The sequence below is a fragment of the Trachemys scripta genome, chromosome 14 (assembly GCF_013100865.1).
Source record: "Trachemys scripta elegans isolate TJP31775 chromosome 14, CAS_Tse_1.0, whole genome shotgun sequence".
Classification (NCBI taxonomy): domain Eukaryota; kingdom Metazoa; phylum Chordata; order Testudines; family Emydidae; genus Trachemys; species Trachemys scripta.
In genome coordinates this window covers 21,494,939-21,522,285 of record NC_048311.1, presented here as the reverse complement: position 1 = coordinate 21,522,285, position 27,347 = coordinate 21,494,939, and the positions used below count along the sequence as shown (strand labels likewise).

Below are 27,347 nucleotides of genomic sequence, written 5' to 3'. Positions count from 1 at the left end.
CACCAGTAGCTAAATTCCATGTGTTTGTATAAATATGCTATTGCCCAATGGACAGCAGCTAATGAAATAACCTATTGTGTTGGAGGGTGCAGTGTTAAAGAGGGTGTTGGAACTTAACGGTGGAAAAATGGCTTGACTCTCATCTGCATGTTAGATTCTCCATTGTTGCATGGTTGGTAAATTTGCAGTATCCTGGGCACGGGGAGATGAGCTGCAGATGGCTTGATAGGTGAGTCTGGCATGCTACAGGAGTTGGAGCTTTCAGAGGACTCAGGAGAAAGTTGGGTGAGTATCTCTGGTTCATGCTTTTGGCCCAGAACTGCAGGTTTAGCTAGTCTTACAAAAGCATCGGTGCACATTTTTCAAAGGTGCAGCTTACATTTAAGTGGGTGGGTGAACAAAGCTTATTAAGGTAAAGGAAACCCAACAGTCAGAGGAAGTTAAAGCAGGGTGTTCTTTCTAGCCAGAGCTTTACAAACACTTAACTGACACTGGCAGTGTCCCAAAAGGGAAAACAGACTAAGGTGCAATCGGAGCTAGTTATAGTCCTGGGCAAAGATCCTTTCCTGCCTTAAAATGACTGGCCCTTTTTTGAGGAGCTACTTCTGGGGCCGACAGCTACCCTTGACCAGGACTGAGGGGGGAGAGGCTAGAGAGAGGGCTATCTACACACCAGCGAATAAGGAAGTGTCATTTACCCCTTCATGTAACGCAGGAACCAGGGGTCACCCAGTGAAATCAATAGATAGCAGTTTTAAACTAAAAGGAAGCATTGACTGTGTGTTGGGTGAAGAGATCTGTGGAACTCATTGCCACAGCTCTTGTGTATAAGAGGAGGGGGCAGAGACATTTGAACGTCCATGTTCATTAACATTTGATGGGAAAACAGGGCAAAAATTCCATGGACATGCCCTCCCATTCTTCACCCTGCTCTGATTCGAGGCTTCCTTACAGCTTTAGCCTGGCTGAGTGCCAGAGAAATGAAATACTCCCGGTGTGCGAATGCCAGCAGAGGGTTATTTCAGTAACCTTCTAGGGAGCGGCTGGGGAGAAGAGCAAGTGTACGATGCAAGCAAACAGCCAGACAGTGTCTCCCTCTGAGCCATTCGGGAAGCCAGACAAATAATGGGAACACTTTAGAAATCAGGAGCACCCTGCAAACACGGCATTGACCAGAGTGGGGTTGGCTTGGAAGATTAGCCGGGCCGCACAGGTCTTCATTCTGCCAGTAAATTCTAATTAAGTGAACTGAGAAGCAGGCTCAGACATCCACACCTTCCTGAGGTAGGCCCTGCAGTCCACAGCCGTGTGCCCTTTCCTCCACTGCAATCCCCCTGCCCTCACACCCACAGATCCAGGGCTGGAATTTTAGCTGCCTCATGGAGGGTTCCGCTGGCGTTTGAACCCAGGACCTCAGGCAAGAGCCCCCAGGGCCGTGCGGCCCAGCTCCATGGATGATGATTTCCCCCTGAGCCTGGATCTTTTATCTGTCCCCAGAGGCTGCTTGCAACAGCATCCCCAAAGACCCAGAGGTGAGGCCCCCTGCTGCCACAATGGACAAGAACAAGGGCCCACTGGTTAAATGAGTGTCATTCTCAGTAAGGAGCCGTCAGGTCGGAAATAGAGGCACGGATGACTGGGGGCATCCACAAATAAGCAGCAGCCCTGGGAGAAAAGCCTATTTTGTTTGTAGAAGCTTTGCAAGGAGTCAGGTCATGGCTGCAGAGGGCAATACCCTCCCCCTGGGAACTGACACGCTCTGACTTTGCTGAGCTAGTGACCAGTGGAAGTAGAGTCTGCTGAGGGTAGGTAGATGTTGCTCAAGACCTCAGATTTCATAGATCACGTTTCCATACACGGAGCAAATCTCTCCATTCAGATCTTCTCTCCACACCTCCCGGCTTCAGCATTCTTCTGCTCACTGAGCATTGGGGGAATTATTTATTTACTCTCTACAGCTGAAGGCTTAGAGGGAAGATTTCTCTCGTAACTATTGCTGGTGAGGTAGCAGGAAGGAGCTGGTGGACAAAGCACATGTGAGTTTCTTGGGGGGCCCTGCTCGGTGAATGCGGTGGGGGGGGAATTGAGAGAGAAATCAGCCAGCGGGTGTGTTTAGAGAACTCTTGGCCCCAGACACTGGACTGAATTGCTGCTGAGTTCCAGGGTGGAAACAAAGGTTGCAATAATACCCCCACCTTGAGGAGTCACAAACTGTTCCCAAGGTCAGCTGCAAATGCCAGAGCCACCAGGTCAGCTCCATTGACCCATGTCAACCAGGAGATACCAGGTTGGTTTTTTTAACTGTTTTGAGGCCTTCTTTCCAGTGTATGGCAACTTCTCCAGTGAGTGCCCGATGTGCTCTGGACCTGGGTGGAGACGATGCTAGTGGGGAAGCGTGGACGACAGAAGCAGGGAAGGTGAGGGGAAGGCGCTACGAGGTGGAGAGAATCTTGAGGTGATTGACAAGGGTCCTGGGTGTCCGAGGTGGAGGAAGCACAGGAGGAGATGGAGGGTTGTCATAGGAGCTGTAGACTGAGGATAGGGCGAGCTGGGTTGGGGATATGCAACAAAACCTCCCTAGCTCATAACTAGAACTAGACTGGGAAAATCCCTGGGGAATTGATGCGTTTTGCAAATTAGTGAGTAAGCAAACAAGCACAATAGCAAATGTTGACGCACTCTGCCTTTGTTTTGACAACCGCTGTTCCGTTTTGTTTCTTTCTGCTGGGTCTTCCGAGCTCACTAGCTGACGTACTGCAAGGTGTCTTGCAGGAAGGAGCAAGGTGTCAGTGACAGGAGGCGGGTGCCGCTGCCTGCCTCTGCTGATACAAAAAAATCTCTGCGGGGGTGAAGTGGGGTGAGACTGCTGGGGGGTGGGGGCTGCTTTATGGATCAGAGAAGTGAGATTTATGTAGAAAGTGCCAATGGCCAGGCAGCAAGCGTTCACTGACTGAGGCATTTCACACTGCTCATAATTGTCTCCGTGCTGCCTGTTTGCTGGGTCTTGCCTTATTATTGAATGATTAACTCTCTATGAAAGGGACTTTTTGTGAGCATACATCACCCAGCATCAAGGGCCTTGATCCCTGCTTGGGATCACTCAGCACTACCACGATACAAGGTGCCAACATGGTCTGTAATGCACTAGCTACCTCGGTGCTGCGCGCCTACAAATTTATCTATATATTTTTATCAACTCCAATTCCCCCTTCTTTGTTACCTCTAACACCTCAGTTTACCACGGCTGAGAGGAACATGCATTTCGCCCCCCCCCTTTTTTTCTTTTTCTCTAGAGTCTGAAAAATCAAACTAGTCAGTATCACTTCTGTTTTCTAGCCAGTTTCACTCCTGCGCTCCAGGCTGCAATGTAAATGCAGCAGAAGGGTGTTGGTTTGTTTAGCTGGTGCTGTACAGATGGGCCTGTTTGCAAGTGGAGAATCAACAGCTTTGCTTTAACAACTGGCCTCTCAGGGCTGGTCATGGAGGCCAGAGCCCTCTGCCCTTCCTGGGCAAAGCAGGTGTGTCAGTCTGCCCATGGGGGTGCCTGCAGTTCCACTGCTCTCCTCTTTGGGGTGCTGTTGCTATGCAGCCTCAGCACTGGGGCCAAACCTGAGGGGGCCCCGGCAGTAAAACCAGCAATGATGGGGCTGAAGGCAGCATCTCCAACGCAATGGGGCGCTGGAAGGTGCAGGACAGATTCAGGGACAGGCAATGACAGGGATTTAGCCTACAACAAGGAAGGGGCCAGGACCCAGGCCTCAGAAGGGGCAGGAGTGGAGGGGCTTGGAGGTGGGAAGAAGATGTCCACAGCAGCGAGAGCCGGATGCCAGAGCCCAGCGCTGGAAGAAGCCACGCCGTGCCTAGCCAGCTGTGTCTGCACTTCCCTGGCAGTGAACTGCTCTCACTCGGGGCTGGCAGAGGTTCCTCCGGGAGAGCCCTGCTCCTGGAGAGTGACCGTTCTGTGAGTACCTCGCCGCCGTGGGTCCCTGCCTGGAAGGGGTGCTGCTTTTGTGTCTCCAGCCTATGCTCTCGGGAGGGGAGGAACACCCACGCAGGGAGAGGGCTGCAGTGTGTTTACAGGTGCTCTGCAGTGCTGGCCCCATGGGGCGGGGGAGCGCCTGTCCTGGGGGAGGCTGCTTTGATGGAATGTTAATGAAATCCCAGGGCTCTGCCCAGCTGATCCTGGGGGCCTGCCAAGGAATGTGCACTCCTCCGTTGGCTCCCTGTGGCCTCTGAACTCTGGGGAAAGGGCCTGCAGGATCTCAGGGAGACAGCAGCGCTTTAGACACCTCTCCTGAAGCTGCTTCACAGGCGGATGCTGCATTCTCAGACCCTCTCAGAGGCGGCCAGGGAATTACTGCATTGCCCAAAAAATCCCACATGCCTGCACCAGGATATCAGCCCTTAACCCAGGGATGCCCTCCCAGGCACTGGGGCCTAGTGGTTAGAGCATGGGACTGGGACTCAGGAAGCCTGGTTTGTAGACCCATCCCTTCTACTGACTCAGAGTGACCTTGAGCCCATCACAACTCCTGTATGCCTCAGCTCCCATAGCGTGACACAGGAGTAATAACGTGTCACCACCTTTATAAAGTACATGGAGATTGTTGGGAGGAACATGCTATATAAGTACAGAGAGTTAATCTTTAGTGATTGTTCTTTAATGGCAGCCGTGCCCCTCTGAGCTGTAGAGTAGGATAAAGTGACGTCAGCGTCCCAAGGCCATTGCACCCACATTCATGATACCAGTTTAAAGCGAGCAGCACGACCGGCGTCCACACGCTGTGCAGGTTGGCGAGCGGGTTGGTTTCGATCACAGTTCTCGTTGCCCTCTCTCTGGAGGACAAGGGCTGCTGCAGTAAGCTAGCTGGCCGCACGGCTTTCGTTAACATCCTTGCCAATGACACTGCTTTCCAGATCGATTGAGCTTTTCAGCAGACAGGCCCAAGTCAGCGTCTCGAGTGGCTCAGTCAGTTCCCCACCCCGAGAGACCCTGCCCCCATTGATGCATATTAGGTGGCCAGCCAACCAACCTCAAAGGCAGGGTAATTTTGGGGGAAGGATGGTCCTTAATTTAAAGCAGTGAGTGTAGCCTAGTCCGAGCCCCAAACTGCTGGACAAGAGAGCTGGGTTCTATTCTTGACTCAGCCACTCCCTCGCTTCAGGCAAGTCACTTAACTGCTCCGTGCCTCAGTTTCCCTGAATGTTATATACTTCCCCAGGAGGGGTTGTGAGCCTTCCCTAACATGTCCTGATGTACAAGTGCTACAGCAGGCTGGAGCATTTCTTTATTTCTTATCAGGGTCTGGCACTTCCTGCCTCCAGTGGCCGAAGGGAAGGGAGGGGCTGGTTTAGAAAAGGGCTACCATGGAGAAGGTATGGGCCTCTGGGGGCCCTGTCAGAAGAGATGGTTCTGTGGCAGGCGTCTCTAAGGAGCTCCAGCTACTGGCCCTCCAGTCTCATTGGCTCCTCAAGCTCTGTCAGTGTGGCGGGATGAAACCCATAAAACAATGTTTATCTCCTCATTCCCATCAATCACCATGGCAACGAGGCCTGATCACCCACAGTTTGCAGGCACAAAGCTGTATCCTGGGACAACAGAACAGGCTGTTCCTATCCCTACTGGCTGCAGTAGACTTGGGGCTGGTCGCCTGGGCAGCTCTGGTTACTGTCACCCTGCAGGTGGTGGCTGGGCAGGCCTGCAATGTCCTGGCATGGAGATGGTTCTTTCAGAGGGTTCCTCTCCACCCAGTCGAGTTGGCCTTACCTCACCAAATGACCTTATAGTGTGAGCTCCCCTCCTGCCTCAAGGGGTTTCCCATTAAAACTCCCTCCAGTGCAGCCTATAACCAAGGGGGGACATCCAAAACCCTAGATCCAAGCGCCCCCAAAGTGCAGGGTGCGGGGATTTGATGTCTGAAGCCAGATTGTGCAAACGGCTCCTACTTATAATGGGCCAAACCAACAGCTCAGATCTCCCTCCTTCCCCCTCCACCCTGGACTAGGGCCTGTTGGGGAGACCCAGGTCTGAATATTGCTAGTCTGCATCCTCCAAGCCTGCTCCAGTACAAGCCCAGTAACATGTTGGCCCAGACCCCTGCCTCCTCCCAGTGAAATCTGGTTGGTTCCACTGCAGGGACCCCCAGAAAGAGAGAGACCCTGGAGGGCCCTATGGCAGCGACTGGGGCCTGATGACTTGAAGGGTGAGGCGCTTTAATTAGTTAAAGTTCCTCCCAATGTAACCATGGTTTCCCCCGAACCCCCCATGTTCTCCTGGTGGATTCTGAGGGAAGCATCTCCCGGCAGCAGGGGGTGGATGTTTGCTGCAAAGGAATGTTGACTTTATTAAAAACATCCAGCTAAGCCATGCTAAGCAACCCCCACCCCTCGCTGCCCCTGCCCAACATATGGATGAGGAACCTGGCAGAACGTCAGATCTCACGGCAGAAGCATTTAGTCAGCGGCTTCCCAGGGAAACATGCGGGGAGGATAGTTAAGCACAGTCCCGAGGTTCCCTTCATGGGGTGGCTTCTGGATCTGATTAAAATGCAGGCTCAGGGTCCTGGAGGACCCAGAGCAGGTGACCCAGCCCCCTCGTCTCCGTGTGGCGGTTGCAGAGACCCCAGGGCAGGTTTCTCAATCCTCTGTCAGAAAACGGAGGCACGGTAAAATTAAATGACCTGCCCAAGGCCTCATGGCAAGTCAGTGGCAGAGCAGTGATCAGACTCCCCCAGCCTCCCAACACCCCGTCTGGCGCTTAATCTATTAGCGCGTGCGGCCTCTTGGGTGAGGGGCATGTGGTTCGGGGTTTCCCTGTGAACGTTTCATACAGCCAGGCGTCGCTAAGGAGCAGTGCGAGGGCCTATGCTGGGTGCAAATAACTCGTTGCTTTCAATGCAGGGACCTGTCCCACAACCACCTGAGCAAAGTCGGAGCGGAGGAGCTTGCTGGATACCCCAGCCTCCAGGTGCTGTAAGTAACTCCCTAGCCAGAGCCCCAATCCCTTCCCCAGCAGCTTGCATCACTCGGTTCACAGTCTGATTTTGGTGGCAAGAAAGGGCCCAGCAGGTGTGACTCCCCACTGGCAATGTTCCCAGCCCAGAGGCTTGACAGCCTACGAGGCTGATGCTACCAGTATCTGCAGCTGGGCATGGTGAAGCCCCTAATAAAGCTTGCTGGCTACAGTGGGGGCGGCAGACAGGAGCTGTGCTTCTCTTGAGCTCTGCAGCAGCCCAATGCACGCTCCGTTCTAGCCCCAAGCTTTCCAGCACCATCCCCCACTGCTCCATCCTGAGGGTGAATCTGGGCCCAGAGCTATCTCTCCTCCCTCACCGGGGTCTCCTCTCTGGTCTCTCCTTGGCAGGGATTTGAGCTACAACTGTATCCGCACCATAGAGGAAGGAGCCTTCCGCCACCTGGGCAGACTGCAGTCTCTGTACGGTTATGTGCCTTCCTTCAGACCTGTCTCCGTTTCTTCTGTCACCCTGCCTTGGGTGTATTTGTCCCTGTCCCTCCTCTCTCCATCCCTGTATGCCGCTGACCCCCTCCCTCGCCCCCCCCCATTTTGGTATCATGAGCGTTTCTCCCCTTTTGGGGGTGGGGCTCTCTGCACAAACAGAGGGAGGTGTTTAGAGGTCCCCGACCTCCCTCCTCACTGTCCTCCCCTTCCTCCGCTCTCCTCCCACAGCAAGCTCGTCTCTAACATCCTCGTGTGTAGCTGCTCCTTGCGCTGGCTCGGGGCCTGGGTGCGAGAGAAGGGGCCGCTCGTGAGCGATGCGGAGCTGCTCCATTGCTTCCAACCAGCAGGCTCCAGCAGCATCGAGCTAGTGAGGGCGGATTTCTCAGCTCTGACCTGTGGTGAGTGACCCCACCACCACCATGGCACCTCCTGCGCTGATGGAGAGGCTGGGCTGGTGGGGGAGGGAAGATCTCAGCTGCGGGAGGAATTCCAAGCACGGAACAAATCTGCGACGTGTCTGCCCCCCCAACCCTCAGCCCATGCGAGCCCGACGGAGCATCCCAAGCATGTGTTATGAATTTAGGGGGGTGGCGGAATTCCTCAGATAAACACAGTGTTTTGACTGTCCCCTCTGGTGCTCAGTGGTAGTGAGGGAGCTGCCTTCGTCCAGCCCCTCCTTTGTATCTCTGGACTCTCTGACTGCACCTGAGAAAACCGAGAGCTGTGTAACTCACAGGCTGCCAACGCGTGCGGCCTCTCTGGCTGTCATCAGTCCAGCTCTAGGGACGCTTCGTCTGTCTCCGTTTTGTTCCCCTTTTGGAAAGACTCTGGGAGTTTTCCCCATGTGAGGTCAGGATGCCCCTTCCCATAGCGATCACCCCTCCGTCAGCCAAGCACAGCTATCCAGACTCTGCCGCAAAGCAAAGCACTCTAGGGCGTGGCTCGGCAAGCCGGCCTGGTGGACTGATACAGACACCGGATACTGATTCAGACCAAGAAGGGAGCTGGAGAAGAGTAACAGGGGTGGATGAAGGGGAGAGAATCCACAGAGAAAGCTGGGTCAGACCAGAAAACTGCTTCAGGGTTAAAGAAAGAAGAGATGACCCAGAAGGTCACCTAAGGTCCCAGATAGCCTAGGTGCTGGAAGCCAACTCCATGTGCAAAGTGTTGTGTGATGAGGGCTGGCTTATTATAAATATAGGGCGAAGTCCTGGCTCCACCTATATCACCAGGAGTTTTGCTATGGAGCCAGGATTTGACCCTTTGACTGGGTCTACAAATGTCAAAAGGAAAGTCCTCCGAGCAATAGGGGATTAGGAGAATAACACACCAAAGGCCCGTGCAGTTGCCGAGTTATGCCTAAGAGGCGAGCTGACTTCCCCAAACCTGCCAAAGGCCCTGGTTTTCCCAGGGCAGCAAGTCCATGGCTAGTGTGATATAAACTAAAGAATAGCTCACCAGGTTTTGCTCACCAGAAAAATCACCTTTGGAGTAAAAGGAAGCATGAGACATTTCCGCCCAGAAGGGAACTTGTAGAGGAAGTTTGAAAGGAAGGGACCGAGTGGTTCGCAACCCTGAGCCGCAGGATCCGACCCCCTGGAGTCCAGGGTTGGGCGGGATTTGGAATGGACCTATCTGGAGTTCAAAGGGAACGGCAGCAGACCTGATTCACCAGTGCTGGCACTTCGTGGTGGTCTTTACATCTGTGCCGAGGGAGCGGCTACTAGGTATAAAATGCCACTAAAGCCAAATTTGCCAAGTGGGAGCAATTTACCCCCCACTCTGAGCAGGTGTAAAGAGTGACCCGAAGTTCCAGGCAGTGCAGAACCAGGGGTCAGTTTCCAGCAAAGCCTTTGCAATTACTCACCTTCGCAGTTTTGGTTAGTGCCTCTGCGTAGGGTTTGCATTTGGGCTCCAATTTCTTCATGTGATCTAAGCTCCTCGCCATGTTGAGCTCTCTACACCTTCGCTAATAACAAACCAGCCAAGGGTTCACCTAGCTCTGTTTCCCTTTCAGCGGCTGATTTTATCTCCTGTGTGAAGGACCCAGAGACTAGGAGAGAGAGAGTCCTGCTCTACTCCTACCTCCACCCTGGCACACACAGTCAGGCCTCCTGCCACGCGCTCTGCTCTCAAAGGGCGCACACCCATTATGGCCTGGACTTGGAGGACCGCTGCCTGTGTGGGTCACTAGGCAGCAAAGGGGCCGTGGACTGTGGGAAAGTGTGCTCCAATGAAATCCGAAGTCGTGTGTGCAATAGAACGGTTGTCCATGCCGTGTATCCTGTCCAGGTAACGCACCATGAGTAGGACCGGGTCTCGTCCGAGGGTATATCTACACAGCAAAAGCTCTGCATGGGCTGGTCTGCCTGAGTTAGCTTGAATCCAGCCGGCACAGGTACCAATAGCAGTGAAGATCGCGCAGCGCGGGCTTGGGAGCTGAGGACGTACCCAGGGTCTGTGTCAGGCGTGTCCTGCTGGATGTGAGCTGCGCTGACTTCTCTGCTTTTGTTACCCAAGCTAGCTTTGGTAGGCTAGGCCGTGTACAGCTTTTGTTGGGTAGACAGACCCTGTGTGTGAAGTATTTCTCTTCCCCAGCCAGTGGGGACAGGCCGCTGCTCTGCGACAGCTGGCACTGGGAGAGGGTTTTAGCTGGACGTGGGCTTATGATGCCTTCTATTCTCTGAGAGTAGAAGGAAAGGTGGCTAGCGGGAGCTCCAGATGGGGGCTGAGGGTGTTGTATGAAGCCCCCACCTGACAGAAGGGGTTGGAGACAGGCCCCGTCCAGTGTGGGGCAGAGAGGCTGTGGGAGTGAGAGAGATGGAAAAGGGCCCTCCCATGGCATGCTGGGGGATGGGGATCTGAGATGTGACTGTTATCAATACCCATGTAGTTCTGCATCTGGTTCTCTCTCTCCCCTCTGCCAGGTGAGCCTCTCACTCTCTGCTCGGCCCCATTACAGTCTCCATGAGGTGATTGAATTCACCGCTGAGACCTTGCTGCCGGGGACCTTGTACACCTGGGACTTCGGAGATGGAGGGGAACAGTTCTCCAGCAGCAGCCCGAGAGCTCGGCATACATACGCCCTCCCTGGCATCTATGCGGTGACAGTCAGGGCTCAGGTTGGGGGGAGGTCCCTGCTCCATAGAGCTGCTGTCAGCGTGATCCTGCCTGTGGGGCCGGTGGGCATAGAGTGCCCCAGGGCAGTGGGGAGAGGAGAGAGCATCAACATCTGGATCCACAGCCAGCAGGGCACTGACCTCTCCGTCCTCTGGAGGATGAAGATGCCAAGTGGACAAGAGACTCTGGGTGAGATATTGCAAGGCGTTTATTTGGGATCAGTGTTGGTTTTTGTTTTGTTTTCCCCCCCCTGAGATGGGGAACTGGTCGGGGAACTTCCATGGCATGTGACAGTGCTGGGTGTTGGAGGAAGAATGGCAGGTTGTGACCCTGTCCTTCCTGCTCCTTCCCTTCTGCCCCAGGATTGCACACTAGAAAGGAGGAGAGAGCAGCAGCACAAGGCCTGGGAGCGCAGCCTGGGGAGGGCATAAAAGCAGGGCCAGGACAGCACAGTCCGGAGAGGGTGTGGCAGGGCAGTCCGGAGGGGGTGTGGCAGCAGGGGCATGGCAGGGCAGTCTGGAGGGGGCGTGGCAGGGCAGTCCGAAGGGGGCGTGGCAGCAGGGGGCGTGGCAGGGCAGTCTGGAGGGGCTGTGGCAGCAGGGGGCATGGCAGGGAAGTCCGGAGGGGGTGTGGCAGCAGGGGGCGTGGTAGGGCAGTCCAGAGGGGATGTGGCAGCAGGGGGCGTGGAGGGCAGTCTGGAGGGGGCGTGGCAGCAGGGGGCGTGGCAGGGCAGTCCAGAGGGGGTGTGGCAGCAGGGGGCATGCCAGGGCAGTTCGTAGGGGGCGTGGCAGCAGGGGGCATGCCAGGGCAGTCTGGAGAAGGAGGGTCAGTCTCAGGAGATGGGGAAATGCCAGATGCATCCTGGAGGCCCAGGGGTGCTGTGCGCTGAGCAACAGGTGCAGGAGGCAGCAGGAGGCTGACAGAGACAGCTTGGAGAGGGGTGCTGCGATCGCAGGGAGCGGAGAGGAATGGCTGAGGGAGTGCCCTGGTCTCAGTGAGTCAGGGAAGCAGTGGAGGGGACCTGGTGGGTTCTGCTGTACAGGGAGAGGGGCACAGGGAAGAGGATCAGGTTAAAACCAGCTGCCTGTCTGTGTGAGGAAAGCTCCCTCCACACAGACCTTTGGAGAAGGGAGGGCTGCAGCCGCGTATCCAGGGAGATTTGGGGCAGCCACAAAGAAAGGGTTTTAAAAAAATAGTTGCAGAGTAAAGCCCTATAAAAGCTATGAACGTACCGCAGAAGACAGCAAAGTCAGTGAGGGGCGAGAGCTTGCGGCACCGGGGACACAGAGACAGAGTGAGAAGAGGCTCGGCGGGACAGCGAAGGGGTAACTCCCACAGAGAGAGAGAGAATGCAGCTCAGCATCGCCTCAGCCCAGATACTACAGTTATGGGCCTAGTATGAAACCCTAGACAGACAGGTCATTTCTGTGGCCCTTGTGTGGATCCTTCTCTCGGAGACTGTGATGCCCTGCGGAGCTGCATGGCAGGGGTGATGCTGAGCCAGGGCTTGCAGCTGGGCTGGCTGCTTCTCCTCCTGCTGGGCAGAGGGACTGCTGGTACGTGGGGCCTTGTCTGTGGCACGTGAGTAGGGCAAAGGTTCTCAGGGGTGAGGAGGCAAGAGGATGGCTGGTGCAGAATCTCTGTTGTGGGTCTATCGCTACTCGGCTGGGTTCGCAGTAGAGCGCAGTGGTGACTCTGGTATGCTTGGCAGCTGTCACGGGGCTTCTGGGCGGAGGCACCTGGCACGTTTAAGCTTAAATGTTGGTTCATGTTGAAGCAAATGGAAAGGAGAACACAAGAGCTTAGATTGACTTTGCCATGTGGTTTCCTGTAGTCAAATTCTGCCCTGCAGCATCTTGGACCTCATAGACTATCAGGGTTGGAAGGTCATCTAGTCCAACCTCCTGCTCAAAGCAGGCTCAATCCCCAGACTGATTTTTGCCCTAGATCCCTAAATGGTCCTGTCAAGGATTGAACTCACAACCCTGGGTTTAATAGGCCAGTGCTCAAAGCACTGAGCTATCCCTCAGCCCCTTGCGTTTGTGTTCTCCTTCTTCTCCTTCTCCGTAAAACCAGAGTGACTGAGGCCATCCTGTGTTCACATGGACTGTCTCTTACAGGCTGCACAGAGGCAGCACGAGCAGCCAGGGTGAGACAATGGGGTCTTTGTGGATGAAGATGATGCCAGTATAGTGTCCCCTCTCAGCCTTCGGGGAGCAGACCAATAGTCCAGTGACTCCAATGTTCTAGGGATAGCTCAGTGGTTTGAACATTGGCCTGCTAAACCCAGGGTTGAGAGTTCAATCCATGAGGGGGCCACTTGGGGATCTGGGGCAAAATCAGTACTTGGTCCTGCTAGTGAAGGCAGGGGGCTGGACTCGATGACCTGTCAAGGTCCCTTCCAGTTCTAGGAGATGGGATATCTCCATTTCTTCAAGAGTGGCCAATGCTGGGTGCTTCAGAGAAAGAGAGGAACCCTTCACAATGCACTTCGTTGTGCTGAACTTTGCAAAGGGGGACATTTCTTCCTGACCTCACCTGGGGATCAGGTCATGCCCTGAAGTAGGGGGTCTGATAGCCTATGAGATTGGAGTCTTCAGCTTGTACAATTGCAGGTGGCTTCTTAATCTTCCACCTACTCTCTCTTTGAAATGCTCTAAGCTCTTGGTTTGCAACAGCTCAGTGGTAGCTGGCAACTGTCTGGCTCTGCAGGCCCAGCCGTGGAAGGCTCTGAGCTGGGGCAGAGGGTTGGGGTGCAGGAAGTGCAGGCTCTGGGGTGGGGCTAGGTTATGAGGGGTTTGGGGGTGCAGGCTGTCCCGGGGCTGCGGCAGGGAGCGAGGACTAACCCCCCCCAGCCCTCTCTCACCGCAGCAGCTCAGGCCGGGGGAGAGGCGCCTGTCTCTGATGGGGCTGAGTTGTACCAAGGAAGAGGCTCCTCTCCCCGGCAGCTCCGATGGGCCTGGGCCAGGCCAGAGGAGGGGCTCCTCTCCCGTGGCGGTGGCGGTGGTAAATCCAGGACAGGTCCGTGCTGGAGGAGAGGCAGCCCTGAGCCCCGCCGCAGCCCTGAGCCCCGGCGAGGGGCTTAACAGGGAACTTAGCCAGCGCGTGTGTTTGCTTTTGTATTTCTTGTGACTGCAGCTCCATGGTGGATGCTGATGCCAGGCCCCTGGGGCAGAAGGTTAGTGAGGCTCGAGGAAAAGGAGTATCTAGTCACCTTATCCCAGCAGCTCCAGGTGGCTAGAGTTAGTTATACAGCCACCGCAGCTGCTGCTGTGTCCTGCCCAGGACCCATCGGGCGTCTTTCACTGGAGGCAGACTAGGGCCAAATTCAGTCCTGGCGTAAGCAGTCGCGGCTCCCATTAACGTCAGTGGGAAGCTGCATCTGCTTACCCCAGGGCTGCAGCTGTTCCTCCATCTCAACAATGGAAGCTCAAACCTCCGAACCTTTCCCTGCCCCCCAACCTGCCACTACCTGGCCCTATAAGTGTAGAGTTTGGGGAGTCCACTGCCACTGTGACCTACTTGCTGTGTTAATACAGCACTGGCTGGATTCCCTCTCCCCAGCCTTTGTCACCAGAGAGTGACATGGAAGATGTCCCAGGCCGTGTAGTGTGCACAGAGCGGGAACTGGTGCACCATTCCTCTGGGAAACAAGGTGAGCTGACTCTCTGTGCCCAGGGGTGTAGGAACGGGGCGAGGGGAGATGCTGCCCAGTCCCTGTAGCCAATATGAGGTGAGGGAAGCCTGCCCTGGAAGATAATGCTTTGTCTTTATACCTGGTATGGGGCAAGAGAGCTGTGCTGAGTGTGTCTGGTGTGAGGCAGGGGAGACAGGTACCACAAGTTGCTACATCTTGTCTGGGGGCTGGATGCTAGTTCCATGTTCCCAGGCCACGAGAGGCTGAGCCTGTGGCGTTAGGGCAGTCAGTGCTGCCATCCGACCCCGGGGAGCTGGCATTGTGCTCCCGGAACTGGTGTGGGGCAATGGGAATGAGAAGACTCAGCATCGCGCCAGGAGATGTGAACACACACATTGTGTCAGCACCAGCATGGAGGCTGAGCGAGCCCACCGTAGCAATCTATCAACTGGGGCATCCCAGATGGCTGCAAGGCCTGCAGTAAAGACTGACCTCGCCTCCTCTGTCCTCCCCCTGCACGGAATCTCCTGATGTCCGGACTGTTTGTGTGGGGCTGCGGCAGGAGGGTTTTGAAGAGAGCGCCCCTGGAGAATGGGGCGGGAGGGACCATGCACTGCGCCCTGCAGGTGCATTATTTATATAGTGCTGGAGATGCACAGAAAAGACACTGAGTGAAATCCTGGCCCTGTTGGCCTCAATGGGACTTTTGCCGTTGACTTCGGCGGGGCTGGGATTTCACCCCCCATTTCTGCCTTGAGGAGGCAACACAGACCAGACCAAGCACAGGGCAACCGTCCAGTTAGGGGAGAGTGCAGAGAGCTGAATGCTGAGGAGACCTGCCCCGAAAGGTTTCCTGAGGGACTAGGCTTTGGGGAGGGATTGGAGTGAGGAGAGAGAGGGCTTTGGACCCAGAGAAAGGAGAGTCTTGTGGTTAAAGCAGTGGACTGGGCTGTAGGAGACCCGTGTTCAGTTCCTGGCTCTGCTGCCAATTCCCTATGTGACCTTGGGCCTGTCACTTCCTCTCTCTGTGCCTCGGGCTCCCACAGGGATGTTGTGGGGAGAAGTTTGGGAATGTAGATGAGGTGTTTGTGTACTGCTGTGATGGGGCCATGCAGCTTCCTGGGTTGAGCTGGGAGACCATTTCGCATGCAAGGGACAATGTGGGTGAAGGTGCAGAGCAGAAAGTGGGTGTGAGAGGAGGAAGTGTGTGTGTTGCAGGTGGGAGTGTGATTTTGTATTTGCCTGAAGGTGAGAAGGGAGCTGTGCCTCTTGGGAGGACAGACAGTGGAGGGGATTTTTTGATCCTACTCTTATAGGTGCAGGCAGAACCCTCTGGGTCACCCTCCATCCCATACCCCTCTTGTCAGGGAGGAGTGGGAGACAGGGAGCAGAAACCACTGCTGGGGGGGAATCCAAACTAAGTGCCCCCCCCCCCCCCCCCACTGTAGCAAACTTTTCAAGAGATCTTGGTCTATCAGAAAGGCCCAGCCAAAGCACTGCCAGCAGCCTGCAGATGCAGCTCCTCAGGACGGGGGAGTAGGGTGACCAGATGTCCTGATTTTATAGGGACAGTCCCGATTTTTGGGTCTTTTTCTTATATAGGCTCCTATTACCCCCCACCCCCTGTCCTGATTTTTCACCACTTGCTGTCTGGTCACCCTACGGGGGAGCCAGGAGAGGTTTCTCCCTCGCTGGCGGAATTGATGGGGGCCTGGAACAGATCAAACTTTGTTTAGGGTTGCCACGGCAATGGATTTTTCTGGCTTCCTGTGGAAGGAGCCTTTTGGTTGTTGCCAGGAGACCCAGGAATGCCAGACAGGGTGCTCCCTGGCTCCCGGGCAACCACGCTGGATACTGTGACGGTCTCATTGATTGGATTGGATTTTTCTTATTATCATGTAAGTGTTCTCATCAGAGGGATGTGAGGGCTCAGAAGGCCGGCGCTTAGGCCTGCCAACCATTGCTTAGGTTCCCGACACTGGGGTAATAACAAACTCGTCATCTCCTACCCCTTATGATGCAGCGCTTTAAATATCAAATGCCATTTTCTCCTCAGTCCTGCTTGTCCCAGCTCTCTCCGGGTTAAACACGTTCTCTTTGGACAAGAGAACAAAAGGCTTTGGGCTTTGGCCATGAAAAATGCAGAGTCTGGAGTCTCAGCCGGGACATCAGCAAATGGGAGATGAGTTCTGGGGTCCTTACCCGCAGAAGGCGTTATAAAGCAGAGGAAGTGGGGGAATTGCAGAGACAGGCAAGGAATAGGAGGGAAAGGCAGAGAGAGAGCAGCTCACTAGTTCAAACCCTGAATGCAGGATTTCTCCTATGGGTTACCGCCGGCTTCCACTGCCCCCACATTTGAGGGTTCTTTTGTAATCAACCCTACTACTGACCAGAGATGGCCATTTAAAGCCCCAGTGTCTTGGCCTAGTTTTCTGCTCATGCAACGACCTTCCCCAGGCGGTTTCCATTGGATATTCTAACTTTCCTGCCTAAGTTACTCCTGTGGGCTTTTAAGCAGCAGCCATGTTCCACCCCAGAGGTGGCTGCATTTCAGTGGTGGCTGAAGTGATTCCTGTATCTGAAATCTGTAAAGTGCGTTAGGATCCTTCAGGATGAAAGATGGTAACTCGATGTAACACTCGATATCATTTAGTTTTCCTTCCTCCTAAACCCAGGATTTTATGTGCTGCAAAAGTTCCCATCTCCTATGCCAGGGAGGGTCACTTCTTACAGAACAAGGTCCTTTTACTCCCAGTTCCTTCTGTTTCCTCCTGAGGGCCAGCTGGATGGCAGCACCTCAAGGTGAGGCTCTGGGTTTCTGTTCCTGTCTCACACCGAACAGTCCCCCTGGAGCTGCCGTTTGCAATTTCTTTGCATCCTCTATGAGGCGAGTAGGTTTGTCACCTGAAGAGCTTTATCCCAGGCCTCCATCTGCTTCTGGAGTGCTGCCAGAGAGGGGGAGCCAGGGCATTAGCAACTCTGGCCCTTCTTGATCCTTCTACCTCAGCACTGGGACAACTAGAGCTAATGGGGTGTTGAAGGGAAGGGAGCTCCTGCTATGGAGGGTACCCTCACTATGCTCCTTCAGGCCTCGGCGCTGCCTGTGCAGAGGGGGCATTGTTGGGCGGGGAAGAGGCTCATGCCATGGTGCAGGTCTCTCCTTGCCGAATGTTACACCGGAGATGGCGACGTGGTGCTAGGTCATAGTGCTGGGGAAGGAAACCCAAGAGGTGCTGGGTTAGTTACCACCTCCTGACACGCTCCACCAGCCAAGTGTTCCGGGGAGGAATAAGGACCTGCAGGAACGCACTCCCAAAGCGGCTGGTAACCTTCCTCAGTCCATGTGACTGTGCCAGGGCTCGTCTCCTCGGTCTACATCAGCTGGAGGAGCTGGCAGTGCTGGGCTCTCTGGAATGTGACTCGCCTTCCACCGCGAGTGCTTTGTCAGGCGGAGCCCGGAAGGGTTCACAGTGGAAGTCCTGGCAGCACGGGGACCCTTCTCAGCTGTTGTTCTTCATCTTCAGATGAATCCTCTTGCCCTCAAGGTGGACGAATCCATTTACAGAATCTGAACTGCTACTGGCTCGGCCACGCCCAGGAGACCTGGCAGGATGCGAGAAGGCTCTGCCAGGGGATCCCCGGTGGAGATCTGGCAGTTGTAAGAAGTCAGGAGGTGCAGAGCTTCCTGCAGGAGACTTTCTCTGGGTGCGTATCATGCTCCAGCCCCATTGTCTTTGCTCTGATGACAATGGCGATGTCACTACTACAGAGTTATTGTTGTTCAGGCACCATGGCAATAATACAGGCCAGCTCCTTGTCTCCCCTAACCCCATTGCCCGAAGGCAGTGTTGGGTACATTACAGTGAACCAGGTAGGGTGACCAGATGTCCCGATTTTATAGGGACAGTCCCGATTTTGGGGTCTTTTTCTTATATAGGCTCCTACTACCCCCCACCCCCTGTCCTGATTTTTCACACTTGCTGTCTGGTCACCCTAGAACCAGGCCTAGAGGCAGTCAGGCAATGTGTGCTGCAGTCCAGGTATGGTTGTGTGAGGACATACCTGGATGTAGCTCACACCCTTAAAAAGCACGTGTGGATCCTGGTATAGGATAGATCCACTCAAAGCAGGCAACAGAACAAGTGCAATAGCCATTCTGAGCCCTAGACAGGGTGGGCTGGATTTTCGGAAGTTCTGAGCACCCACAACTCCATTTAAAATCCCTGGGCGGGAGCTTAGCACCCCTGGGAATCGAACCTTATGCACACGCTTCAGGGATCCTCTAGGCAGCTGTGCTGGGAATTGTGGGCGAGGTGTAGCGACCCGGGAGCCCTGCGAGTGAATGTGGAGCACCCAAAACAAGATGGCTCGGGCCTTTACAGCAGGCACTAGTTCATTCACACCAGGGCAGGCTGCAATAGGAGACATTTCTAGTGCAGAGGAGCCTCCAGGAAATGGGGGTCTGTGGTTTTGGGGTATCCCTGATGGAGACCGAAGCATGGCCACCCATTCTGACATGTCAGACCTTTTCCTCTGCTGACAGGGGTAAAAGGCACTAACCGCACCACCACCTGCCCCAAGCTCTGCTCCCTTTCCCAGCCGCTCCCTGCCGTCTGTGTTGCATTGCCGATGCTGTTTCTCTTTAAGCAGAGGATCTTTCTGTCTTTCTCCCTGGCAGTGCCGGTGTGGTCTGGATTGGGCTCAGCTCCTTGGGTTCCTTGCGCTGGGTCGATGGGAGCCTTGTGGACTCGTTCCAGAACTGGACCCCCTTCGGTCGGCCCGAGGGCAAGGAGAGCTGTGTCCAGATGCACCTCCTCGACCCAGAAGGGGTTTGGAGCAGTAGCCCGTGCTCTGCAAAGTCCTCGTTCCTCTGCGAGAGGAGAGCTGGAGGTACCATACGTCCTGCCGGCACCTGGGGTGGGAATGTATTTATGGACTGGACTGGAAGGTTACACTGCTGACCATTGCCAACAGGAATAAAGAGGCATTTCCTTGCAGCCCTTGGAGGAGCCAAGTGCTAAGGGGGGCTGATATAATAACCCATTGCTTTATACTTCTCTTTCATCCTGGGGGACCCCAATGCTCTGGCCAAACCATGGTCCCATGCTAGGAGAAGCTGAGTGCCTCCCAACTCCCGGTGAGGAGGGCCCTGTCGTTAATATGTATTTATGTTACAATCATGCCTAAGGATCCCAATGGAGATTGGGGTCCCATTGCGCTAGGGACTGTACAGACACTTAGCAGCCCCTGCCCCGGAGAGCTTACAGGACAGACAAAGGGTGGGAGGAAAGAAATGTTGTTATCCCTGTTCTACACAGGGGGAACTGAGGCAGAGAGAGATTAAGTGACTTGCCCAAGGGTGGCCCATGGAGTCTGTGGAGGAGCTGGGAACAGAACCCTGAGCGCCAAGTCAGTCCCTTAACCACAAGGCCACTCTTCCTCTCTGCAGTTAGCGCCTGAAAGTTGACGCCCTGTGGTGCTCTACCCCGGACCCTGGCAGACTCCCGTGTACTCTGATGGTGGGTGTATGCCAGGGGCATGGGTGTTTCTGAATATACACATGGGTATTTCTGTGTCCATTCAGCCCATTCACATGGGCTCTATTGCTCCCCCCCGCATGCCCTTTCCTTCCAGTCCCCACCCTGGCAGCTCTAGACCCCAGTTCAGCTAAGGCACATGCTTACAGATTTGCTGAGTCAAGGCCCTGGCGCAGCCAGGTGGATCTCCTAGTAGCCTGCCACTTCATCCGTGATGCAAGCCTGCAGCAGAGCCCGACTGGGCTTTAAGCTGGGAGGTGACGGTCCATGTGCTTTGTCTTTGCAGTCACCCTGCCCAGCCCAGATGTGTTCCTGACGGGCGTGCCGGTGTTCAGCGGAGTCTATGACGTGAGGAACGTTAGCACCGAGCTGCTGCCTCCTCTCCTGGGGCATGACAGAATTGAGGTAGCGTGCAAACAGGGCTGGTGTGTATGAATGCCGGAGGGGTCTGTCTGAGACCTCCTCTCCTTTCCCTCTCTAGTCTATGTACCTTGCTGAGTAGCCTTTGGGAAAGGGCAAACCCATGGGAAGAGAACACAAATCAACCCAGGAGCACCGCCGTGTCAGATGAGGCTGTGCTCTCAATATTTATGGCCCATGGGATATGGGAAACGTCAGGGAGAGCCTGGCTCTGTATTCCCAAACCAGATAACTGCGGCCACACTTCGGGTAAAGCACTGATCTTCAGGAAGCTTATTTGAACTACACAGGAACATCACAACAGCACAGGTCCCTCCATTACCACCTCACCCCCAACCTCCCCTGCCAGTTCCTTCCAGGAGGCATCTTTGGACTTCCCTCCTTCACATGTTTATTTCCTGGTCTTGTGTCTTGTAGTTGATGCTCTTTCCAGGCCTCTGGTTCAGCCACGCTGGTATTCTAATCTCCGTAGACTTCGGGCTACAAGGAACAAAGAAGCCCGTTCTGATCCGGTTCCAGATCCTCCGCCCACATTGCCACCCCAGCCAGCACTTGGTTCCTCCCGGTAAGAGTTCAGCATCTATGCCTCTATCTCTTATTCTCTGATACTTACAGCCCATCTGCCTTAGGATGACCAGATGTCCCGATTTTATAGGGACAGTCCCGATTTTTGGGTCTTTTTCTTATATATAGCTCCTATTACCCCCACCCCCTGTCCCAGTTTTTCACACTTGCTGTCTGGTCACCCTAATCTGCCTAGACCAATGGGGTTGTGCTGATGGGTTGGTGGACATTATAAAAGGACAGGGAGGGGTTATAACTGCTTGATAGTCTCCATGCTTAAAGCTTCTGGCTCTGTTTGATTCTTGGTGGGATGCTAAGATAGACTGGTGGCTCATCCTCACATTTCCCTCTGGACTTCATCCGTGTACTTTGCCCCTCTGGGTTGCGTGGAAGGGACAGAAGAACCCTGATAAGCGAGTCTCCCACAACTAGGTGATTTGTAGAGATGGTTGGGAATTTTTTGGTGAACTGTTTTTTCACTGAAAAATGCAGATTCATCAAAACTAAAACTGGATCTGGTTTGACAAATCTCCCAACTCAAAACATTTTTGGGAGGAAAAAAGTTTTGAAATTGTCTAAACTGCCCATTTCAAATTTTTCAAAACAAAAGTTTTGGGTTTTTGAGCGGATACAATTTAAAGAGAAAAAAGGTCAAACTCAAAATGAAGCATTTTGAAATTTTCAGAATAAAATGTTTCCATTTTTTTAATGGATTTTCAGTTCATGGAAGTTTTAGAAACTTCCAGTTTGGACCCATATCTTGAAAATGTTCATGTGACAGGAAGATCATTTCTTGCCCTAGTGCCCTGTAATCACTGCGCGGGCCACATTTATTGATTCATTGGTCTGTTCCCCTTTCTACTCCTTTTCCATTCTCTGTAGTTGTGTTTCAACCTCCTCCTTTTCACACCCATTTTCCCCTCTCTCTTTCTCCTTCTCTGCCCCTGTCCTCCCCACTGTATCTCCTAAGTGCATTGTGAGCTCAGTAAGGCCAGATCTATGTTAGAAAAGATTTGTTAGTGGGCTCTGCCAGCAACCCTCCAAATGGAGAGAGAGCTTGTATTGGCAAAAATGTGCTTTTGACGGAATAGCTGATACCAGTTTGGTGAGCAAAATAACTTCACCAGCCAAAGCACTTTTGTGCTGATATAGCTGCATCTACACTAAGGTTTTTGCCAGTAGAGAAACGAGACACACAAATCACTCCCTAACCAATGTTGCTACACCTGCAAACATTTCTAGTGTTGACCTGGCCTACCATTCAAGTTGGTGCCAGCCTTTGGAACCTGCGAGGTTCGAATGCTTTTGAAATGAGATAAAACCAGGGTTCCCAGCGCTCTGATTGCTGACACGGTTGTATCTGACACCCACAAGAGGGTTAATGATCTCCCAGAGGTTGCTGGGAAACGATCAACAGTGTCCTGCCATTAGGTTATGCTCCCTCAGTGAGGATGTGCTGAGTAGGATGTTGTGCTTTTATCTGGTGTCTCGTTGGCTGGGAGTGTTGTCACATTGGGCTTGGGTGGAGCTCAGTCTGAACTGGTTGTTTCTGGTTTATAGTAAAAATAAACACACATGTAGTACTTTCCTGAATCCACAGACAGAAAAGTGCTGTGCGGCAGTGATCTGGCGTTGTTATACCTTTGATACCGATGGGAGAAAACAAGGCAGAGACAGGTGGTGACTTGCCAGAGGCCATATAGTCAGTCAGTGGCACAGCCAAGAATAGAACTAACTCCCAGTCAAGTGCCCTGTCCACCAGACTATGCTGCCTGCCAGTTTAGGAAACTCTCGCTCAGTCTGGCTTGTCCAGATCAAACTTTGGGGTGTTCGAAATCCAGATGTGGATCCAGATCTGGTTCCAGAACATGGCCTGGTCCCTTTCTGTCCTTGCTTGCTTGGCCCTGCTAATTTAGTTGCATGGCTTGGAAATGTCACTACACTATAAATGATTTGTTGGAACGTGTGTCTAGGGGAACACATGCCGGTTACAAACCATAACTCAGTTTGTGCCCTCTTTGAGCTCTCCAAGTCCAGCATATCTTGCAGCATGTGTGCTTCTTCCCAGGCTGCGAACTTCTTCACACGCCATTCGCCTGCTGTCACCCCCGGCCGCTCTGCAACACCACGGGTTGGTGCCCCAGCGGGCAGCAGTGGTGCCCACTGAGTGAAGGCTGCTTGAACATCTCCAGTCCTTGCAGCTCTTATGCCTTTGAGAATGTGACTTCCAGAATCCTGCCCATCCGAAACCCCCCACGTTACAGCGGGACCCCGCCCTTCTACTCGCCAGTGGCTGACTTCCCCCTGCTACTCGCTCCCAGCAGCGCAAACAGGCATGTCCAAGTAAGTGTTCTCAGGACGTTATTCTGCTGCACCTTCTCTCTCCCACCTTGTACTGCCTGGTCATCTCCTGCTGTGTGTGTGTGTGTGTGTGTGTGTGTGTAAATCCCCTTGTGACACCATTATGAGTCTTTGTGACAGGGCTTTGTGGTGATGTGTAATTTGGTCCACATCATCATGCTGAGATGCACCGTCACTCTGAGTCGACACCACATGGTGGCGTGAAGAGACAACGCTCTTCACGTTGTGCGTTGCGATGCCTGAAATGAACTCTGGGACGGACCCAGGAAAATGAAGGAGTGTCCCAGGAATTTTGGGCAACCCTGTGACTTTCCTTCATCCCCTTCCCCTGGTTTCTCCTTTCCTGCCCTCCCCTGATTCCTCCTTTCTTTGTGCTCTCTTCTCCACCGGTACCATGTGGGGAGGCAGGATGTTTCATGGAGACTAGGCGCGGACGGCGGACCGGGGTCTGGTTACAGCAGAGGCTGTGGTTGCAATGGGAGACGACTCTTTCTATGTGTTTCAGGTTCTCCTGCCCAGAGAGGAGATCAGTGTGTATCCGGATGACATTATCGGAATGCAGCATAACGCAGAGGGGAGCTCCCTCCTCCGGTGCCTGCAGCAGTCCCATTCCCCCTGGCGGCAGACCTATATCAGCCTCGTGAAGGCTGGCTGGTGGGAGGGAAGCATCAGCAACTTTACCAACGCCACCTGGGTGGACCATGTCGTCTGTGACCTCCGAGTGACCTTTGTGGGCAAGCCCCGGAGCTTTGCTGCCATGCTGCCGCTGGCCAGGCGTTCAGAACGCGGGGCGTACACCTACACGGCAACGGTGAGGAATGCGGTCAGTAGCAGGCAGATGAATTGCACGGTGGAGGTGCAGACCAAGGTCGGTGGGCTGCAGATTATCCACCCGACGCCGGTCAGCGGGAAGCTCAATGTGGCCACCAAGAGAGAGACTCTGATTGTCATCAAGATTGTCTCCGGCTGTAATGCCGTGGCTCACTGGATGGCACCCGTGGGTAAGCCTGGGGTGTCGTTTGAGGCCACCTGCCCAGGCAGCATTGTAGCACATGTCCCCGCCTGCCACAGAGACAGTGCAGATACCTGGTTCTCCTCCGCCCTGCTTCGCATGGAGGAGCCGAGAATGGAGACGCTGAATGTGCTGGTGTCCAATGAGATCAGCACCCAGAAGCTGTCGGTGAAGATCCAGTCGTATAATGCCATCGAGGGGCTCCGGGTGGTGCCGCCTGGCCCCCGCAGGATGCTAGTGGATGTGTCTCAGGTAGGTCATCTTGCTGCAGTTATCACGTCCGGGTTATCATCAAGGGCGTCCCTCCAACATCTCGGGCCCTCATGCCACTCCGTCACCCTATTGGATGCTGGCATATGGGCTGCCTGATGGTTTTACTATAACATCAAACCTGTGGTCACGCAGCTGCAAGATCAACTTGCCCTCATCCAGCAGAAACTTCCAAGGGTAGCCCCGGAGCCTATCCTACCCTCCCTCAGGATGCACTGGGGCCCCAAAAGCCAGGCTAGCATGGGGCATTGTGTCTCTCACCTTCCTGCACCACTGTCAGTGAGCCAGCTGTGTGGTGTTACATCCATTGCATGGCTGCTGGGGAGCAGGCGAATGCCCATGTTCCATGCGGGTGAAGTCTTCCATCTCTTTGCTTTAGGCCTATTGGAACTTTCCACCCCTTAGCCCTACTCAACACAACCGGGAGGAAGCAATCTGAGCCCAGCCCATAGGTCTGCTGTAAACCACTGATTCTTTTGCTTGGCAGGTGTTCTCTGCAGAGCTCACCCAGGGCTCCTCTGTCTCCTACAGCTGGGTCATCGACAACATGGACATGTTCGCCTACAACGGACAGACCTACAACGTCAAGTTCAAGAGGCCTGCCACATACCAGCTGAAGGTGAGCAAGCGTGAGAACCAACCATAGGTTCCTTCAGCTGTGGCACAGATCAGAAAGCGAGCGAAGAGTGTCTAGGAGTCAGAGTAAGGGACTGGGGAGTCAGGGCTGCGGGTGCCTTTTCTAGCTCTGCCACTGCTTCTCTGTGTGACCTTCAATAAGTCACCTACACTCTGTGCTTTAGGTTCTCCACCTGTAAAAGGGAGGTGGTAATCCATATCCACCTCACAGACCGGTTTGGAAGGCGTTAAATATTTATAAAGTGCTTGGAGACCCTTCAGTCAGGAGCACCATATGACTCCCCACCCCCAGACGGGTACTTTTGGGAGGAATGACAGACAAATATGCAAATTATTATGATTATTTATTATTCAAATCAAAACATAAGGGTGTAGAAACCTGCCCGTTCAGCCCAAGGCCTGGCAGGACTCCATACACATCAGGCAGAAGCACGGAACAGCCACCGTCAAATAGTAGCAACTTGACTCAGGACTCTGTACTGTACCCAATTGCACCAGTTGCTTTTCCCCCACGGAGCCGTAACTCCTGATGGGAGTCGTTGTACGCTCCACTCTGCTGCAACTGAGTTGCCAGAGGCTGCTGTCTGGGCAGTGATTAGCCCATTGGACATCTCCGTGTGTTGCATTTTCCTGACTGTCAGGCCAACGTCTGTTCCTGGCTCCGGTCCCCACCCTCCCTGTGCTTCCAATGAGAACATCACCGTAGCGCTGCCATTCCCTGGACCCCTGTCCCCAACGTGGGTGGCAGGATGCACTGTGCTGGGAATCAGTGGAGCGTGTAACATGGGTGGGGCGAGTTGCATGGGAATGCGTTGCAGCCAGGGTCTGTGAGACAAACGAAGCGGGGAGGTGAATCAGTGGTCGTGGTACTGTGGGGTGAGGGTGGGCATCGACAGTCCTGGTGGAGTGGGCAGGGGGGCCAGAGGTCTGGAGTAGATGGGGAGTCAGAAGAAGGGAATGCCGCCTGTTCAAATTTCTCTGCGTGGTTGATGCCCTTCTGTTCCTTCTGCACAGCTGAGAGCTGAGAACCCTGTGAGTTCGGAGGTGGTGGAAGTGGCGCTGACAGCCGAGGCTATGAATCCATTAGCCAACCCCGAGATAGTGGGGCTCCCTGAGGTGGTGGAAGTTGACACCCTCCAGACTCTGGTGTTCAGGGTGGAAGTGGACACTGCCATGGAAGTCACTGTGAGGTGAGAGTCCCATGGAATCCAAGGAGGGAGAATTCCTCCCACAGACTAATGAGGTCTATTTAATGTGGTCTGATCCCAGAGTGGATCACCAAGGAACTTCCTAGAGAGACCAGCCTTCATGGGCGGCACTCCTTGTATCATCTGGTGACATCCTGTACCAGTGCCTCTTTATGTGTGATCTCTGATGGGAGTCCTTTCTCCCCCGCAGCTGGGTGATGGTTGTAAAGGGGTGTTCTAAGAGGTGGCAAGTTGGAACTGGCATCTCCCATCAGGAAGGAGGAACCAAAGTGGGACGTGTGGAGATTATCCAAGGGGTGAAAATAGAATTGTAAAACTTGGCTGGGTTTGAAATCCACCCCCAATGGGCTTAAGTTACCAGAGGCTCCGGTGAGAAATGTTTGCAAGTGATGTGGCGTTGGAGGGCCTTGGCCAGCTAGGTCAGTAAATGCCAAAATGTTGCCTAGAGAGTGCTCCGCTTTCCGCAAAGCCCAAGCCACAAACGAGACAGAGACTGAGCTGGAAAAGATGCTCTGATAGTGGGACATAGGAATTGCCAAGTTGGATCAGATGCGAGGTCCATCTCGCCCAGTCTTCAGAGAAAGGTGCAGAAAACCCAAACCCGTGTAGCAGCTGTGAGATAATCTGTTTCCTCCCCCAATGTTGGATTTCTTTCTGATCCTTCATAGTTAGAGACTGGCTTTAGCCTTGAAACGTGAGCTTTAATGTCCCTTCCAAAATGTATATTTGCATTTGTTGTTCTAATGCTGGGTATTCATGATATTCACACAACTGCCCAGTCTCTGAATCAGGCCCCTGTCTGTGAGGTGGAGCTGTTTCTCTTTGCAGGTGGGGCTTTGGGGATGGCAGCCCGGATGTGGAGAGCCTGCTGTCTCCCCCCTATGATTCTCAGCTGTCACGTCCAGATCCACAGGGAGAGAGGGTCCAGGTGCTGGCCAGAGTGACCCACACGTACACTCAACCAGGTAAGAAAGGGGCTGATGGTGAGGGATCACCTGGGCTCAGAAGGGCTCTTAGTCCATGTGTTGGAGAGGGAGAGAGAATGGGAGAGGAAGACAGAAGGACGATGGGAGAGAGACACTGTCACAATTATTGTTCAAATTTGTACAGAGGAACAGCCTGA

The 27,347-nt window shown here is 54.0% G+C and overlaps 1 protein-coding gene across 1 annotated transcript in view; it reads left to right on the top strand.

Moving 5' to 3' along the window:
- The first annotated feature begins 2,860 nt into the window (after window positions 1-2,860).
- LOC117887351 (polycystin-1-like) overlaps window positions 2,861-27,347 on the top strand; it is a 63,114-nt gene continuing 38,627 nt past the window's right edge. The window contains exons 1-15 of the mRNA XM_034789883.1: window positions 2,861-3,961; window positions 6,901-6,972; window positions 7,364-7,435; window positions 7,688-7,857; window positions 9,477-9,751; window positions 10,387-10,768; window positions 17,741-17,921; window positions 18,895-19,106; window positions 20,040-20,158; window positions 20,591-20,738; window positions 22,806-23,080; window positions 23,604-24,362; window positions 24,868-24,999; window positions 26,031-26,206; window positions 27,053-27,189. Of these exons, the coding sequence (XP_034645774.1) occupies window positions 3,372-3,961; window positions 6,901-6,972; window positions 7,364-7,435; window positions 7,688-7,857; window positions 9,477-9,751; window positions 10,387-10,768; window positions 17,741-17,921; window positions 18,895-19,106; window positions 20,040-20,158; window positions 20,591-20,738; window positions 22,806-23,080; window positions 23,604-24,362; window positions 24,868-24,999; window positions 26,031-26,206; window positions 27,053-27,189 (3,700 nt within the window). The 5' untranslated portion in view covers window positions 2,861-3,371. The remainder of the gene's footprint in view (window positions 3,962-6,900; window positions 6,973-7,363; window positions 7,436-7,687; window positions 7,858-9,476; window positions 9,752-10,386; window positions 10,769-17,740; window positions 17,922-18,894; window positions 19,107-20,039; window positions 20,159-20,590; window positions 20,739-22,805; window positions 23,081-23,603; window positions 24,363-24,867; window positions 25,000-26,030; window positions 26,207-27,052; window positions 27,190-27,347) is intronic.